General features: G+C 47.6%; 2 protein-coding genes across 2 annotated transcripts; one reads left to right on the top strand and one right to left on the bottom strand.

The window, feature by feature from the left end:
- Positions 1-1884: 1884 nt before the first annotated feature.
- Positions 1885-12474, top strand: LOC115310577. The gene is made up of 5 exons (XM_040210285.3): positions 1885-2095; positions 2243-2495; positions 3133-3304; positions 6887-6998; positions 10696-12474. The coding sequence occupies exons 1-5, from the start codon at positions 2062-2064 to the stop codon at positions 11526-11528; spliced, it is 1404 nt and encodes a 467-aa protein (XP_040066219.1). The 5' UTR covers positions 1885-2061; the 3' UTR covers positions 11529-12474.
- Positions 12392-15162, bottom strand: LOC115309123. The gene is made up of 5 exons (XM_040210284.2): positions 15018-15162; positions 14846-14950; positions 14308-14475; positions 13637-13762; positions 12392-13392 (listed from the first exon to the last, which is right to left on the bottom strand). The coding sequence occupies exons 1-5, from the start codon at positions 15103-15105 to the stop codon at positions 12392-12394; spliced, it is 1488 nt and encodes a 495-aa protein (XP_040066218.2). The 5' UTR covers positions 15106-15162.
- Positions 15163-18376: the final 3214 nt, after the last annotated feature.

Below are 18376 nucleotides of genomic sequence, written 5' to 3'. Positions count from 1 at the left end.
TCCAAGTTTGCAACCGGTTCAGCTTTACCCTGAGTGTGCCAATCCGTAGTTGATCCGGCGCCAAACCAGGGTTGTTCGTACTGCCTGAGCATCCCTCCCTCCCTCCGCCGCCGCCTGGTTCAGTCAGTTGCGTTTGACTGCGTTGCGGCTGCGAGAAACCAGGACATTCCTGCTTCTTATGCTGCGTGCCAAGGTGATTCCTTGAATTGGATTCCCCGCTTCATACGAAGCACAGATATGCCGGTGACTCGTTTTCAGTTCTCGACGCAACGCAGTCAAACGCACTCAAACGCGAGTGTCTGAACCGGCCTTCATAGCGCCGCATCGCAAAAGGCTGACGTTCTCGTCGCGTGATGCGCGCTCCAGGGAGAAATCACCGAGATTTCTCCCTCGTATGAATACACCTTTTCACGGGAGGGAGAAATCCCGGGGATTTCTCCCCGGCACGCGCGCATCCCGAGATGAAAACGCGAGGCTTTTGCACATCGCAAAGCCTGACGTTTTCGTCGTGAGATGCGCAGTGCCGGGGAGAAATCCCCGGGATTTCTCCCTTGTGTGAAAAGGTGTATTCATACGAGGGAGAACTCTCGGTGATTTCTCCCTCGTGTGAATACCCCTTTCATAGCCGATTCACACGACGGACCGAATCGCAATTTTCGTCCGCGGACCGTGTACCACGTGACCGGCACGTCACCGATTCCTACGATCTGCGCCTCGTCCGCGGACGCGCGGACTGATAAAGTCGAGCGCCTTTTTCACTCGCGGGCATTTGGCGGGAGATTGACTTGGAAAGCATTTAGTCTGGCGACGGTACATGGTTTTCTTGGTTTTTTGCTTATAGGCGTTCAAAACAAAAATGGCGCATCGTTGTGTTTTGTGCGTTTGTTGGTTCATTTTGTCGCACGATTCATGGTTCTACGCGTGAAAGAAACTCCAGGAACTTTGTCCGGCTGACGCGACGCAGGTTCCGGTGCTCCTCCGCGTCCGTGTCAAGAAAGTCCCGTCAAAACTCGTCTAGCACGCCGCGATAATTCCTCCACGTCCAATCAAGATTTCACCGAGCAAGACCTCTCTTGTGGATGTGGTGTGCTTAAAGGACCCATGAAACGAATTTTGGGCTGGAGTAAATCAATTTATATTGGGATCTTACTAATAGCACATCGTTCAGTGGGCCAAAAGAACAAAGGTAGAAAGTCAGAAGCCTGACTTTCGCTACGAAAATTTGCAAAACATAGCGGACTATTTCGTACCTACTCCCCTTCGTAAACTCTCCGCCTTTTCACTGTGATACATCCGCGGACCCCGCAGCGCGTCACCGGGCTACTATAGTCGGTTACAAGTCAAGAAGGTAGGAGAAGCTCCTCCCACAAGCGTGATGCGCCCGTTTCAAATCTCTCCGCAGTCGAAAGAAGTGTTCACTGGAAACGCTCCTTGTTCCGCTTCAATGGATTCCAACTTGTCACCGATCGCACTTTTCAAGAAAGCGACCTTTGTATTCATTGCAGGGGGAACCGAGCCCCTGAAAGCAGCCTTTGTATCCATCGGAGGGGGAAGCTAATCCCCGAAACTCGTAATTGTTTCCATCGGAGGGGAGGGAGGGGGGGGGGGGGGGGCAACTCTAATCTCCCTCTCGTGGCTTCCACAATGCTAAGTCAAAGTCGAAAGATAAAGCAAATATGTACAGAAAGGCCAGACCCTCCTCGCGCGTTCGCCGCGACGTCACGGAAACGATGGGACGCTATTGGATGCGAAGGTGGCGGAGGGATATATGATTCCCTTTGAGGGGCATTTGCCGCTACCTTCTTAACCTGTAACAGCCGGGAGAAGTTTGGGTGGCGCCCTCAAACGGCCGACGGCAGTGACGTCACGCGGAGGACGCTTTCCCATCCGCTCGCCGAGTTCGCCTTTGGAACGCCGTGACGCCGTAGTACTCGGCAGACTTTCGCTTCAAATTTCCTTTTTTTCGCCACGTTTTTCGTTCCGAGTATTTGTTTGCATTCGTGTTTACGAAAGGACAGCGACGGGGAACTCTGTTGACCGTGTCTTGGATCCTCTTTCTCCATGAACGACGCATGCAGCAGCGATCGAGTTCCAGGTAAGCAATCCCGCTCTTCGTTTTCCGCTTCGTGCGGTACCGGTGCTGTGCCGGTGCGTTGATGGAAGATATTTGGCGTGGAAACGTGGTAATGCCTGTGGTTGCTCGTCACTCTCTAACCAGCAAGTTCGTCTTATCTCTTTGCAGTTGCGCTGCCGCTGACAAGCATCAATCGCTATGTAAACAAGGCGTGCGAGACGAGTCGGTGCCTCAATGAGGCCGAGGATGTTTACTACGCGGGCCATGTTGTTGAGTGCGCCGTCGAAACGGTTCACGACTGCCGTTTCACCTTCCTGGCGTTTGTCCTACAAACTACCGCGATTGGTAGTGCCCCCCACGAAGTGAGGATCACCGTGAAGATGTCGGAGGTGGATCAAGCCAGCTGCTCCTGCAAAGCAGGGTAAGCTCTGTTTACTGCCGACTTGTCGGTCAAACGCCTGGCACGTCCTTGTTTTATATGGCAACCTAAAGTGTCTGGATATCTGAAAAATATCCGACTATCCGATCTTATTCGGCTATTTCAGTTCGGTAAGAAAAGCAACTCGTGCATTGTCTTTGGGGAAATTTTGGAGTTGCAAAGCTCTGCCCCGGCCCCCTTCCCTCGTATTGTTTACTGGAATGGCCCGAGTAGATTGGGGGGAGACCTCCTCAACCGTGATATGTGTAGTGAACCTTCTTCTCGGAATGAGGTTAATTAATTCTGTGCTCAGCGGTAACCCACTGGACCAGATTTGAGGGCGAGCCAATCTGTTCTATTTTGTGCATCAAATAGGGGGTACCCGGTCAAACCCTTTGCTACAACCCAAAAAATACAATGTCAACTTGTCCTGCCTTGTGAAGAATTGAAGTGAACTAAAGCTGGCCACGCTGAAACTGTGACAATATTAAGATCTTCCAGAAATTTATTAATATAAATTTCTGCGATATGCTTCATTAGCTTACGATGGATGTGAGCGATTGGGCCAATAATTTGTTGCACATAATCTATCAGCCTTCTTGCAATATGGGATAACAAAAGCTGATTTATTTCTTTACAGGAACTACAAATGCAAGCATATTGTAGCTGTCCTTCTGCACATTAATGCAGAAAGAACGTTTGAGCAGCTGTCATCAACTGACCAGCCTCAAAAATGGGGCAAAGCGCAGAAGGAGCGCATAAAAGAGAAGTACGAGCCGAGGATGATGATCGACCTTCCCTGTGCAAAGAAGGTATGTGTAAGAGTCACAACCAGGCACGTAGCCAGGGGGGGGGGGGAGGGGGTGCACCCCCCTTCGAAATCTTCCATTTTGCTGGTACCTCCTCTCCCCCCTCCCCCTAATACAGCATTTTGCCATGAGCCTCCCCCCCCCCCCCCCCCTCCCCTCCTCCCTCTAAAACAAAATCCTGGCTACGTGCCTGGTCACAAGCCTTTCTAATGGTGAATTCCACTCGTAGATCCGGAGTGCTTTCCAAAATCCGCGAGGGTGGCAAAATCTCGCTCCGTGGGACACGCCTTGAATCGACAAGGGGAAGATAAACTCACATTTTTGGGGCGACCTCCCCCACACCCCTCCCCACCGCTTCCCCCTCCGCCGTTCGAAATGGCCGCTGCTCGAACTTGACAAGCCCACGAACGCCTTAGCCAACTGATCTTTCCGACGACCAGTGACAGCTGTCACTGCTGAGCTGCAGAAATAACATGCGACACAGGCCGGGTGAACTTATACGTACCACGGCGCCTATGTCACAAATAACGAAGACGTCCGCGTTCGGCACCGTCACATACCTTTCGGCCGCCTCGAAGCGGCGGGGCACGGACAGCGATTGCCAGCGGTGGAGTTCAGATTTGTAGTACGACTTTAATAAACACAGAGGTAACAAACCATCACTTGCACGGTCGTTGCCTAATCTCTTCTTGCTTTACTGCATGAGAAAATGCCGGCGGAATGCAATGTAAACAGGCAAACAATTCTTGGCTGCAGAATGAACAGGCCTAACCTTGCGTCTGCCTCCGGCTTTTCTGTCGTTCTTCCTCTCACAATCACAGATGTCAGCGCTTGCGATTTACCACGCTCCACAGTCCTGGCTTTATATTTCTGATCTACGCGAGGTAGAAGCGTTCGAGCCGTCACAATTCCACATAAACAACCGACGCATTAGATCCAACTCGACGACCCGACCTCGCCAACCTCGCCGTGCATTCGCACTGCCGATTTAGAAGGAGATGACGTAGGGCGCTCTGTTAACTTCCGTATAGATCTGTGAAATCCTGCAGAGCAAGCTCGGGAGGATTTGAGGCGCTCCGTGGAGAGGGCACTGCCATAGATCTACGAGCGGAAGATGATCAGCTCGAGCTAGATCTGCAAACGGAATATGCACGCTCCAAATGGATCCCTTTTGGAGCGCTCGAGATCTGCAAGTGGAATTCACCATAATACTATGAGGGATGAAAAAGCAGGCGACTTGAAGGGCAACTGGGACAAGGATCTCCGACATTGACGCATGACAAGCTACCTCTAATCTTTTCGTTAAATGGAGCGCAACTCAAGCCCCTGAGGCAACTAGTGTAGGACTAAACAAAACCGCCTAACCTAGGCATCAGTCCCAAGACCTCTTAATCATTTGTAGAGCATGTGATCACCTGAGCCAAACAAGAGCTAGCCTGGTCCACTCAAGCACCACAAGGGTGCATACCAAACTTTTAAATTGTTACATGTAAAGGTTTTGGGGGAAATCCCCAAGGCTGGATTTGTTGCATTCAGTTTAGGGGAAGTTCCCAAGGTTGAATTTGTTGCACTACATTTAGTTGGAAGATTAAAGTTATTGTGTCATACCTCTACTCCAGCTTGACGATTTTCCTGAACTTGCATCTAACAATTTAATTTGGATGCGCACACTTGTGGTGAGCACAGTAAACTGCTGGTGGCTGTTAAAGGGATACTTCAACGAAATTTGAAATATTTCTGTCGTGTTCAAAAATAGGTTGAATATGATCCACAATAACCGTAAATGACAATCGCACGTTTGTATTTTGAGCCTGGTGGCTGTATTTTTTGTTACAAACGGCCCACTCTGGCTAGTGCTCGGAGAAGGCTCAGCGGAGACCACGTGACATCCGACGCAATCGTGACGTAGGTCGTCTTAGGACGAGCAAAGCTACGGTGAGGCTGACGTCGAAAGGATGGTCTAGTCGTTCCAGCCACCGAAGCGGCTGCTTTTGTACAAATTTTGAGTGGCGGGTTAGTCTTCTGTAATCTTGTAGGGTGACAATATCGACTTCTGCGACACACAAAAGGCATTCTCGGGAGGAGGGGAGTTCCTCCTGCCCCTTTTCTCTCGTCGTGGCCGGAGGCGAGACAACCTCCGTCACTAGCTATCAAAGTTCCTAGACGGGCATTACAAGCGAGGCGTTAGCGACATCCACCAGGTGCTCTTTGCTAATCGTTTAATTTGTTTTAAAATTTCTTTTCGTGACTTTTTTAACGAGATATTGGTATGTTCGATGTGATGCTGCTCCTTTGAACACATAGAGACCAAAAAATGAGCGCCGAAATTTCGTTGTAGTATCCCTTTAACATCCGTGTACTCTACTGTTGCCCAGTTCCTGATTGTCTGAGTTAATAGGGTCTTGAAAAATAATGAGTCGGAGGTGAATTCTAGCGTTTTGATGCCCGTGAACCCGAATATCTGAACCATTCGCTGCACAAGTACTGTTAAACGCGAGAAACCACGAAAAACCTGGCACTGTTCGTGATGTCCTCGACGGAGCCTTCAACTTCCCAGAGCGGCGGGGCTTCAGCCCTATTTTGAGATTGCTTTTATGGCTCTCCTGTGCGTAGAATTGAATATACATTGGTTTTTCTAAAGACCATATGAACGCAATTCAAGTAGTTTTTTTTCTCTTCTCGAAATGAACACTGCGGAGGCAAGAAGAAAAAAAAGACAGTGTTGCCCAATGCAGTGGCGTCACAAGGGAGGGGGCGTCTGTCGCGGCGGGCCACAGTGGCGGGGGGGGGGGGGGGGGGGGGGGGGGTAGCGGAGGGCTAGCGCCCTGGGTGCCACTGGCCCAATGCTCGACAGGCCGCACCACACTTAAAATTCAGCAGTGGAAGCTGCGGACTTGTAATGTGGACGACTGAAGTAATCATGGCATGCCTCTAGCCAGTCTTGGTGATCTCCCCTAATCATTTACAACCGGTAGCTACGCAGGCTGTTTAAACTATTTAGCTGGCGAAATCTTCCTTTTTTAAGCTTCGGTTAAAGGTATTTATGTTGATAGTTAATTTCATCTCTATGCACAAGCTTCACTCCTGCAACTGTCTGCAAGCAAATCAGGTACAGATTTTATTTTAGAAAAGAAAAAACAACAAGATCAGTCTCGATTTCACAAAAGTCGTGTATATTAGCTGTCACACATGTAATGTTACCAGCTTGGGGGTAATACTTTGAATAGTTAATGCTTACCGTAAAATACTGAGCATCCACACATTCCCTACTAAGTGCCCACCCCAAAATTTTGCAACATCTGAAAAAGTATGCACAGTAGATAAATAGGTAAAATTAATGACCTAACAAGTGCACATTCACCAATTTTTGCGATTATCTTCATATTTTGAGTGGGCGCTTACTCGGCGTTTTACGGTAGTGCAAAGAAACCTTGCTTTGCCAAGCAATAAACTAGTAGCCATACATGAACTGGAAATTAACCCTTTTCAAAATTGGCTATTTAAAAGCAGTGAATAATCTGATTGCCACGCCGATCATCGATCTGCAGCTTGTTTCTTGACATCTCGTTATTTGACTTCTTACAGGTAAAGATCAAAGAGGTTCCTCAACTTCAGGGGAACATCCTCCAGAGGCTCCTCAAGAATGTAGGCCATCGTTCTGCAGCCAAGATGCATTTAGAACCAGCAGTTGAAACAGGTATGCACAAGTCATCAGCTTTAGGTCTTGTGACCAGGTATGTTAATGCACCACAACTTGCCGATATGTAGAGTGAAGCCTGTTCTGCAGAGCCGGATGTCATCAGTTTGATTCCTATTCCTGGCAGTTGAATGCATGTGCATTGTACCATTGTGCACGCATGTACTATGTTTGCCAATATCAGATACAACATGGTGCTGCATGGCTTGCGGTACTACCAGTGCCGCCTGCTAATGTTTCGAAACACTAGATGTGCTCTCGTCTGGCACAACCATTGTCATGGTGAGTGCGTTGCTTGATGTTTGAAGGTGTCGTTTTTTTTTGCATAGTTTGATTAATATTTATTTTGTCAACCTGGTTAGACTTCAGCACGCTGTGTCATGCAGCATGCGAATCATTCAAAACGTTGGAAGCCGGTGTTAATGTAACCATTTTAGTTTCTTTACTAACACTTCACACAAGCAGTCCCACTACAAGTGCGTGAAACTTGAAAGCCGTCTTCCTTATGCTGCATGAATGAAGCTCCATGCCGACGTGGCTTGTTATAACAAAAAGGTATAAATCAGACTGTGCAAGAGAACACGGCATATCAATTACTGTCCTTCGTACGCTTGGTTGCATAGCAGACGAAGTGAAATTTGGCATTAGTGTTATGAACACAGATCTCGTCCTCGGTGTTGATTCAGTTTCAAGAAGCACCTAGCAGGCGGCACAGGTAGTACGGCAAGCCAGGCGATGCAGTGTTGTATCTGATACTGGCCGGGAGAGTATCGTTTACCCATCTAACTCACAACGGTTGTGAGTCTTGCTGCACTGGCCAAAGGGTTCTTCGACAGTGAAGCCATGAGATGTCACATGTCATGGCTGACTACTTTCGCATTGTATTAATACAGAACCAATCCCGAGGGAGTTAGTTATAATGGGGTTCTTAAGGCTCGTTCGCACACTTGTAACCGAGTACGACCGAGAGAGACAAGACCGGTTTCTAAGCCTCTTGCGACGTCTTAGACCGGCTGCGATGCTGCAGAGCTGGTCCAAAGACGTCGCAAGATTGGCTTAGAAACTGGTCTTATCTCTCTCGGTCGTACTCGGTTACAAGTGTGCGAACGAGCCTTTATGCTCATGCACCTTTTGCTCATATAAGTGAGCTTACAATGAAGAGGTAAGACCAACTACGAGCTTGCTTAAAAACATTTGTGTTCAATATCTTGCTGTCACTATTTTATGGTAAATCGGATGTGGAGCTCAGTCGGTTTTATCAATGTGTTCATAGCAGACTCATGAAAAGCGAGTGTCGAAGCTGTAGACTTGAATAGCTGGACTGTCGTGAAATTAGAACAGCCAGAAGTCCAATTCTTGCCTTTTCTGCTATTTCTGACTTATACTTTCACGGCAGAAATTAAATGCCATGCTTACTGGCTTAAGTTAAAGGAGTAAACTTTATGCAAGTAAATGAGCGATTCAAGATAGTAATATTTAGGGTGAAGAATGGACTCAGTCATTATTTATGTCGGTCAGAGCAGCAACAAACATTGTTGGCTATTTGGAGACATTGAAAAACCTTGGGGGCATATTAGTGGGTCTGTTTTTGTGTACCTTATGGAGCATTCCACTGGTCATTTTGGGGCAACAACCAAATTTCGCGATGGGGCACGCAAATCTCGCGAGGCACCCCGCCCCTGAAACCACCCGTGGAATACGACCTCTCCTCCTGGAGCGGCCTAGATACCCGAATGAGAGAGCGACATGCACGGCAATAGCAGATAGCCGATCTCGGCCGCCTTCACATTTCTGTTACCGTGCCTTGTCCGTGCCTTGTCCTTTTGTGGCACAACAACAAATGAACAGGCAGGGGCTTTCTTTTAATATGGAAACAAGTTTTATTTACTTTTATTCTTCAAAAGGTGAGGCTCGCATGGCTAGATGTGAGAAAAGCGATACACCGTTTAAGGACGACGAACACTTCAGAAGTTTGCTGAGAGCATGAATCTCGCCACGTGCATTTTTCCACAGTGATGTAGAAGCAAATGCCATTTTCACCGCAATAAATCAACAGGAGATATGATTCCCAGCCCACATAATGAAATCAGCGTTCGAGATTACTAGCCCTAACATACTCGGCTCACTCTGGCAAAGAAAATGTTCAAACTTTTGTATTCTCTGTACACACTAAAACAGTACATACCAGTCTCAGCTTGAGCTTGAGCACACACATGGCGACTGGCATGCAACGCGAGATAAGAAGTTGCCCCAAAACAACCAGCGGGATTCCTCCAGGCCATCCCTTGACCAGTTTGAATCCCCCCCGATGTCGGCAAAGTGAGTTTTGCTTGCTCCTAGTATGGAGTTGGCGCTGCTTCAAAACGTCCAGCGGAAGACATGCGAATTGATCCCGATCGTCCAGTGGAAGACATGCGCTCCAAACAAAGGCGAGCCCAGCGCGCGCGCCAAAACTACCAGTGGAATTTCTCATTAGAAATAGGAGTTGGAAAGCAAAACCATTCCATACGCTCCTGGGTGCTTGGGTAATCTTGCTCAATCCTCATTGTGAATAGTGTAGCTGCTGCCTAGCCAAGATATTTTTAAACAGGCTCCACTGAACTCAGTAAGTAGAGAGTTTTAGAATAATATACGCAATTTTAGCGCACGCTGACACTAAGTTTTGCGCTTGCGTTAGCGCTCGCGACACAAGGGAGTTTTAGAATAGCGTTTCTCCACTGCGACGCAAAAGCCTAAGCATCTCGCGCTTGCAACGCTACCAAGATACAGTCAACAGTTTTATTTCACTGACGAAATGCTTTAACTGGATAAAAAACAAAATTTTTGGTTCAGAGTAACATTTTACATTTGTTTAAACGTGAGACTACAGCGTGAGCCGTCGACCGGTCGTGTCCGGATGCGTCGCCTCGGCAAAAGTATACTGACCTTTGCCGATAAACGTTCGCTCGTCGCAAGCACCAAGTTGCCGGTGATCATTGTCCACCTTACCGGGTTTTCCTAATTGACTGCAATGTCGTCCTGTATTGAAAATCACAGTCGCGAGGATGTTGCCGACGTCGCGCTCACAATGCCGCCAAAGCTGCCGCAGCCATCGTCCTGGGGGGGTTGCCATTTATTTAACTGTGCTCGTCTTGGCTTTAGCCAACTTCACATCACGAATCCTCCTTGGAGAAGCGCAAAGACCCTTTGCGTACTCACACATTTTCCGAGAAATAGCGCAAGCAAAACGTGGTTAGCGTTTGTCGCATGCGCAGTGGCGACGTCGCTATTCTTTGCGTATGCAAAGCTTTTGCGTGCGCTATTCTAAAACTCCCTAGTGTTTGTGACCTCGCACTGTCAGTTTAATCTGACCAGCTGCGTCGTGAATGGAATCAGGGCTGCAGTTTGCCTCTTATGTTTTGTAGGTTGCACAGCTATGGTCCATATGAATATGCACATGCTACTGTCTACCACTTCGTACAGGCGGTGCCCTGAAGCAATGGCTGTGCCAACTTGTAAGCCCTATCGTGTGCCTTCCTATGCTCACGAGACATAGCCTGCATGGCTTTCATGGCCAGCACCCCATGGCACTGCCAGTGCAGAGCGGTCAGCAATCGCACGTTCACCTCCGTGTGAACCATGACTGTACATTATCTGATGAGGACGCAAACAAAGTGATGCTACAATTTATTGACAATTTTCCTGTATTTTCGTGCAGCCATGGAAACCAGTATGGATCCTGACACTGTTTCGGAACCAGCACCAAGAGACCTTACTCTGGTGGGTTGCCTGGACGAGTTGAGGAGACTCGCCGGGAGCCGCGACAGTGGACTGCCGCTCAACGAGGTGCTGAAGCACTTGCATGAGAGCAAGAGCTCTAAGGACTTGCAGGACATTGAGCAAGCCACTCGCGACCAGGCGAAGTCTGGTCTGTGGATGCGCCACAGGGTCGGAATGATTACTGCCTCTGTCGCGTACAGCGTTTTCACGCGAGTGAAAACACTCCGAACAAAGATGGGTCCACACGACCTTAGACCTCTACTGAGGAAGCTGATGAGACAAACGTATGTTAGGACGCCGGCAATGTCTCGTGGAAGCGCACTTGAGGGCCCCGCAAAGGAGTGCTACAAGACCAAGCAGGCTCAACACCAAAACCTGGTGTTGAGCCAGTGTGGGCTTTATATCATGCAAGGGCGGCCCTACATTGGTGCCAGTCCTGACGCACTGGTAGAGTGCCAGTGCTGTGAAAAGCGGGTCCTCGAGGTAAAGTGCCCAGAAAGCATGGTTAAGTTCCTTGGAGAAATCGCTGAGAAAAGTGTGGGCGACATGCCAAGCATTAAGCTAAAGCACACAACCACAGTTTTCTGCCAGGTGCAGGTCCAAATGGGTTTGACCGGTTGTAACCATGCAGACTTGTTCGTGTACATTGGAGAGCAACAAAACGAGTGCATCCGTGTGGAATTTAACGAGGATTATTTTAACGATGTCGTCGAAAGAGCCTCGTTTTTTTTTGCAAGCTACTTGCTTCCACACATGGTCTGCATAAGATGAACCATCTAGCATGAAATAGGTTTACCAAGCCAATGTTGCATGTTTTTCTTTAGTGTGTTTGCCCATTGGGGACTGTGCAGTGCGACTGCTATGCCGCAACAGTAAATGGTGGGGCAAAATTCAAACTATCTCCTTCATCCATCGCTTCCTTTCAAATTAATTGTTGCCATTCATATTTCGTGATCTAGGTGTCGTGCCAACACATTCCATCTCATCTTTTGCGTGATCACTTAATGTTACCTAGATAACTTTTTTTTAAATGTGCTTTTGCTGATTTGAGCAGATGAGGTACCGTAGAATACCGCACATCCGCCCATTCCACATTAAGCACCCACCCCCAAATTTGTAAGATCTGAAAAAATATGCACAGTACATTGATATGTAAAATTGATAACCGGACAAGCGCCCATCCCTCATTTTTTCGAGATTAGTATCTCTGAATATGAGTGGGCGCTTGCCCGGTATTTTATGGTAATTACCGTTGCTGTGAATGAACTACCACAAATATTTTAAAAAACAAACAATGGATAAGAGTTAGTTTGATGTTCGCATCGCTATTTCTGTGTCTGAACTGGCCGCGAGAGGGGCGTAGCGGCACTGTTCCCATGATGCTCAGTTTTTGTAAAATTTAAATTTTGTGTCCACATCATTTTAAGATTAATCATTACTCTTAGATGGTGCTTGTCTTTCCACATTCTGCTCTGTTTTTGTTACTGCATTGTCACACTGATACTAAAATGAAACACAGCATAGAAAAAGCTTTGTACTGACTACACATGCTTGAAGAAAACAGTGATACATAGCAAGGTTACAATGATAGAAAAGTTTAATAACCATGCACATGCCACCAACAGTGTGTTTAGTTAACAGGCGAGCCCATTATGACCACCCTTGAATAGAAACTTGTTTTCGCTGAACAAGGGCTTGGAGAGGTTCACTGTGCCGGTGATTACAGTAAAAATCATGTCAATGTATGGTACGAGATCCAGGTCGAATCGGGTTTTCAAAATACGGTAGAGCTTCATTCTTTGTATTGCTCTTTCCACATGCACACGGGCACTTGCAATAGACTGATTAGCCCTCGCTTCATCTGCTGTGAGCTGTTTTTCCATCAGAAAAGGTGGTCTGACCATTTTGATATTCTTCTCTCTACAGAGTTCATTGATAAGAAAGCCTTTGTCGACCATGACGCTGTCGACGTGTGGGATACACTTGTCAAGTAGCTGGCACTGTTTTGTGATATGGGTGTCAGATGCTTTCCCACCATACGCTGGGCTCACATAACTAATCAAGCCACCTGGCGTCTCACTCACGAGAACCTTCGCTGTGTATGTCCGCTTATAATGACTGTAGGTCAGCAGCCTCGACATTAGGTCCTTCGGTCTCTCGATTTCTACTTCTGTGCAATCGAGCACCATCCTTGTGTCTTTGTACTCGCGGAAGTAGGTTGTGAGGCAGCTGACCACGACATCTTTTTCGGGCCAGAAAATTGCATGTTCAAGTATGCTTGAAAGAATCACAACAGACTCTTTAAAGATGTTGGAAATTGTGGTACGGTGCACACCGAACAGTACTGCCAATAGCGAAAATGTGACATCATGGTACAACTTCATAAAGGTCAGGAGGACGGCATCATCATTGCTTAAGCAGAATGTGCGGGTTGTTTGGAGCACACGCGCCTCCGTGTACAGTTCTGTAATGTTGTAGAAGAGCTCGAAGGAGCACACTCCTGTCAATACAACCAATCCCTTTTCATCCGGAATTTTAGAGATTGTGATCAGCTGCTCCCGCTTGGATGGGCAACTTGTGGTGTCGACCTGGATCCCAATCTCTCTCTGGAACTCCTCAAGCTCTGTAGCGAGCTCTGAAAGAAAAAAAACAAAACAAATTGGTACGGAGAGAACAATCTACCACTTTCCGAATGGTTGGTCCGAGGGTTTTTATGTAGGAAAACAGTAGAAACACATGCTTCCAAGCAAAGTGCTCGCACTGGTTGGTGCCTTGCGCACAGACTCTTCATACCAAAAAGCAGTCAAACCAACAACTCGGAAAGTGATCGATTAGACTGTTTGTATAGCAGCGAAGTAATGACATTATATGTTTGTTACCTTCACCATTTGCGAGGTGTTCCCCAGGACTCTCGTCGGGGACCACTGGGGCATTGGATCGTGTTGCCGTTGAGCCGCACAATGACGTTTCAGACGAGGTTGAAGTGGTGTGGAGTGTCTGAATCACTGCCATATGGAAATAAAGAATTTTGTACATGCTTTCGCTGTCATCATGAAACATTTATGTTACCCAATCTAATAGTTCAACTGGATTGACAAGGTATGCCTATTATTTCTCCCATAAGTGCTCTTCATGCCTCTTAAGCAAAAGAAAAAAAATATATGAAAAAGTCTGTTGCCAGAGCAGGAAATTTACACATTGTGTTGTACTATCAACATTCCGAATGCATCTGCGAGCCAGGAACAGACCTGCAGTGCCTTATGTGAAGGGCCTGGTACGATGACCAAAAAGTTAAAAGAAAAAGACACGGTGGAGCAGATATTTGAATGTTAACCCTGCTTGCAAATTATTACTGCTGGGTTTCGATAAACCTTTTGGTGGTATCTGGTCCTGGTCAAGTTAATCATTGTTTGAAGACTAACGTGAGGCAGGATGTCTAAGCTATTGTTTGTGGTTTCTCGACAATTTATACTTTTTATACTCCGAAAATTATATTCCTGCACACTCAAATTGCCCCAGGCTAAATGAAGACCCCGAAAGTTCTGCATACACAAACTACTGTTTTCCATAAGTCCAATCTGCCGTGCTTCCGCTGCAGAATGCTCGTCTGGAGAGCTGACCGAAGCACCCTCGTTTCCCTGTGTTGTCAGGAAATCCTGCTGTGTGGAGGTTGGAAGTTGTGGCAGCGGGGGAGGGCACGCAGGGGTGCCCCTTTCACCTGAAAAATATGCAAATAGATATTAAATGGTACACTACCACCACTAGTAGTTTCGATGACAACCTTCCAGCTCAAAATTCTAAACAGGAAAGCGGGTGGTCGCTTGTTCGTGCTAACTCCGTCGCCTCGCGTACGCGTGCGATGCAGTTAGTGCACGCAACATTAGCTGATCATGTTTTCAGCGAGAGATATTTGTATCGGAAGCTCGCGCTTCCATTTCGAAGCATGCTTCGTAGCGCGTACCAGGTGTGGTAGTGGGCCTCTGAAAGCTGTCTACTCAATCTCCCTATTAGTTTACGATGGAGGTGCAATCATGCTAACATATTCCCAGCACTCATCAAACGCCATGAACACAGTTTGAAACACTTACGTCGCCGCTTCGCCGATCCCTCGCATGACCGCCTGACGTCGTGTGGACGCACGGGAAGATTCACCGACGGAATTGCGTCCGCCGATAATTTTCGGAACTTGTAACCTAACACGAAGGAAAAGTTACAAAAACGTTGAGAAATTGCGCCGAAATTCCTTGTTATCGGTCTTACCGAGGATCTTGTAGACCGGGTAAACGAAATCTTCCTCTTGAAAGTGCTTGCTGCATACGAGGGCGGACGCTGTTGGTGCTTTCCCCATTCTTAACTTAATTACCCAAGATTTTCGTAGCCTCGATGACTTCGGGTAGCGGTGAAAGCTAACACCGGGTACTCTTCGAGACTTGCACTGTGGCACAGAGCAATAAGTAACCATAATTATGAAGCCCGCGTGAGCCAAATTGCCGAATCTCGGAATGCGGGGTCCTCCGCCTGACGTCACGGCGCACTTCGTCCAATCAGAACGCGGCGACCTCAGCGCCGCTCGTGTTCGTTCTCCTGGCTAATAGCCACCATAACCGGGCCCCCGCAGCGCGTCACCAGGACCCAAGCGCACGTCACACGACACTGGACCTCACTTAATCCCTTTACCCCTAAGCTGACATTGCGGTGGAAGCTAGGCGGTTGCCGGACCAATCAGCCGTCTCCCTTTCATCACCTGACCTCATTCTCTGCGGGTCGGTATGCGCGAGAGGGCGTGATCACGTGGAAAATGTGTGGCTGGCCCAACGAGCATGTAGCTTCCACAGCACTGTCAGCTTCGGGGTGGGGAAAGCAACTAGTCGGAATTTTGAGCGACGGGCTAATCTTCTAGGGGGACAATGGCTGTGTCCGGCTACACAAGCCAGATTCCGAGCAAGAGGGGACTCCCCCCTTTCCGATTCCTTGAACTGCTTGGTACAATGCGCGATTTATGAGTTGAGGAGGAAAGCTAAACAGAAAAAAGTTGAAAAAGCGTTTCATGACTCCTTTAAAGAGGTACTCCGCCGATTTCTTCATGGTCCCCGATTTGCTTGAAATTTTGCTAAACTCGCCAAACATCATCGCCAAAATAGTATCCCAAATATTAGGTCAAAATAATTTTTTTTCACGAAGTTATTGAATTTACAATTTTGGTCCTCACCGTGTTTTTCAAACTGAAAGTCTCTACTGGCAACAATGAAAAAGTGACGTCATTGGAAGTGCAGGGGTTCACTCTTTGGACTGTAGAATTTGTTCCCAACTGATTTGAAGCAGTTTTATGGTGTCAAATGAATGCCTTGGAAGCTCGCTCCAGTCCCCGCACTCCAGCACGGAACAAATAATTGGCATATTCTATTTTTTAGACTGCTCGCCCGACTGGCAAGCTGAACTTCCACTGACGTCACGGCCCTGAAAAGGGCGGGTATATTTGAATGTCCGTTTTTGCATCATTTTCATTTGCCGATTTCGCAATAACTATTATGAATTTCACGATATTAAATAGCATTCCAGAAAGGGTAAAGGCCTGGGAGTCAGAAAATATAGTTAGTTGAGGTAGCTCAAAAATCGGCGGAGTACCCCTTTAAGTGTTGTGCACGAGCGCGGAGTGCGTGAAGGCATCTCTAAACGCCCCTCCGCGAGCCCAGAACTTCGTCGCGTCTACGCCGAAGCTTTCTCGAGTAGGACCATGCCTGTGTAACTGTCATGGTTTGGGTTAGTAAAGTGAGTGGCGCTTCGCGGCGAAGCCTGTCCCGGCGTTTTGTCTCGATCTGTACGTAACGGCAGCGTACGATTCTTTATCGCGGTAGCAAACGTCGATTTCTCTCTTGGACAACGGTGCCACGGTGCGATGTTGGAGTTTCGCGGAACTGTGGAGAGGCGAACAGGTTTGGTCCGTCCTCGCTGGCGTCTGCTCGTCTTCTCCCTCGTGTGGATGCGCTTGGGAGACGGACGAACCGCGGACATGTCGTCACGTGATCAATCCATCCGCGGATCAGTCCGTCGTGTGAATTAGCCTTAACGGCGACGCGCTCTTGGCTGCCTCGTCATCGCACGTTCGCTGCGCTTTCCCCTTGTTGCCCTTTGATTGGCGTGCTCCTCCTCCGGTTCCGATAACACGCATTTTGATATACTTGCTTGCCTTATGCTGTAGCGGTCCCCTTAGAGTTATTCAGTAATTAAAATTCTCACGCTATATTTTTTATTCACCCAATATCATTTCCATCGAATGATATATGTTATTACGAAGAACCTGAAAACCGAGGTAAAATAAGGAACAGCACAAACACGAAGAATCAGTGCTTGTGGTACTCCTTATTTTACCTCAATCTCGGGGCCCTCCGTAATTATGCTCGATTTGCAGCTCGTTTCCTCACATTATGGGATCGGCGATTGAGCTCGCGATCCTAATTCAAAATCGGGGCGTGCGTATGTTTATACAGCCTGAACTCATTTCATCTGCCTCAGCGGGCGATTTCTCTCTGAGCTGTAGATGCGAAATTTAGCCAGTGCAGTACGACCGCTAGCAGAGGGTCTTTAACGTGCACCACCCGTCAGTGATACACGACCGCACGACGATGCGATGTTCATCCCGTTATAAACGGGCAGCAGTGGGGATTGAACCCAAGATCCCTGGGTACAGCAGCGCGAGCTTTCGCTCCACATGCTTCGAGCTGGTGTGCGCTCGCGCACTCGGCCACCGATCCCCCCTCTATCTTGACTACAAGTCTCATGCGAGCAGAAGCGCGGGCTGATTGGCCGAAACCAGAATGTCTTTCAATGGTGCTGTGTAGCAGGATCGCAAGGTGTACAAAAATAATAATTGAACTTTAGGAAAGAAACGAGAGAAACTTGTCGATTATACTTAGGTATTGAGGCGCGGTCAGCAACTACGAAATCACCATTCTCGCAGAGCGTTATCTACATAGAATTTCGCTATGCACGCCGTGCTGAATTTTCACGTGCCGAGTGTTTAGTGTAGCACGCGAATCGAACGCATATAGCCAAGCGCTATTCGGGGGTTTCATTTCATCACACGCTGCATAGGAACAAGTACCATATCTGGGATGTCGGAGAATGTTGAAGGTAAGCTCAACTAAAAGGCAGCTTAAATTATACGTAATAGATATTTTTCATTTGTCGTCGAAATTTGGGATACAAAAGATGCGTGCCCAATCTAAAGCGAATCAGTGTTCTTTTTTAAGGCTTTCTACTTGAGACTGGTATGCTTGTTGATTGCCAACTCACGTTCAAATCTCATGTCACTATATACCATCTGTAATACCGGTTTTAAATTGCTTGGTATCAGCTCATGTTTGAGTCGGTGCGTTCAAGCACCTGATGCTATGTTGCGTTTATTTTGTGCCGTGATTAGGCCCCGACTCGAATTCGGTTCTGCCGTGTGGAAAAACCATTTATAGAAAAGCGAATATCATCGTATCGCGGCCGTACAGAAGCGTTTGGTTTGCATGATCGATGATAATCATTTTCACAACAGATTTGATTTTGAATACCATTTTCTTGCTAAGGCTTTTGGATCTCAGCACCTAAAGGGGTTAGGACACGAAAATTAA

Source organism: Ixodes scapularis, unplaced genomic scaffold (assembly GCF_016920785.2).
Source record: "Ixodes scapularis isolate PalLabHiFi unplaced genomic scaffold, ASM1692078v2 PGA_scaffold4__175_contigs__length_147842914, whole genome shotgun sequence".
Lineage (NCBI taxonomy): Eukaryota > Metazoa > Arthropoda > Arachnida > Ixodida > Ixodidae > Ixodes > Ixodes scapularis.
This window is presented reverse-complemented; position numbering and strand designations above follow the sequence as displayed.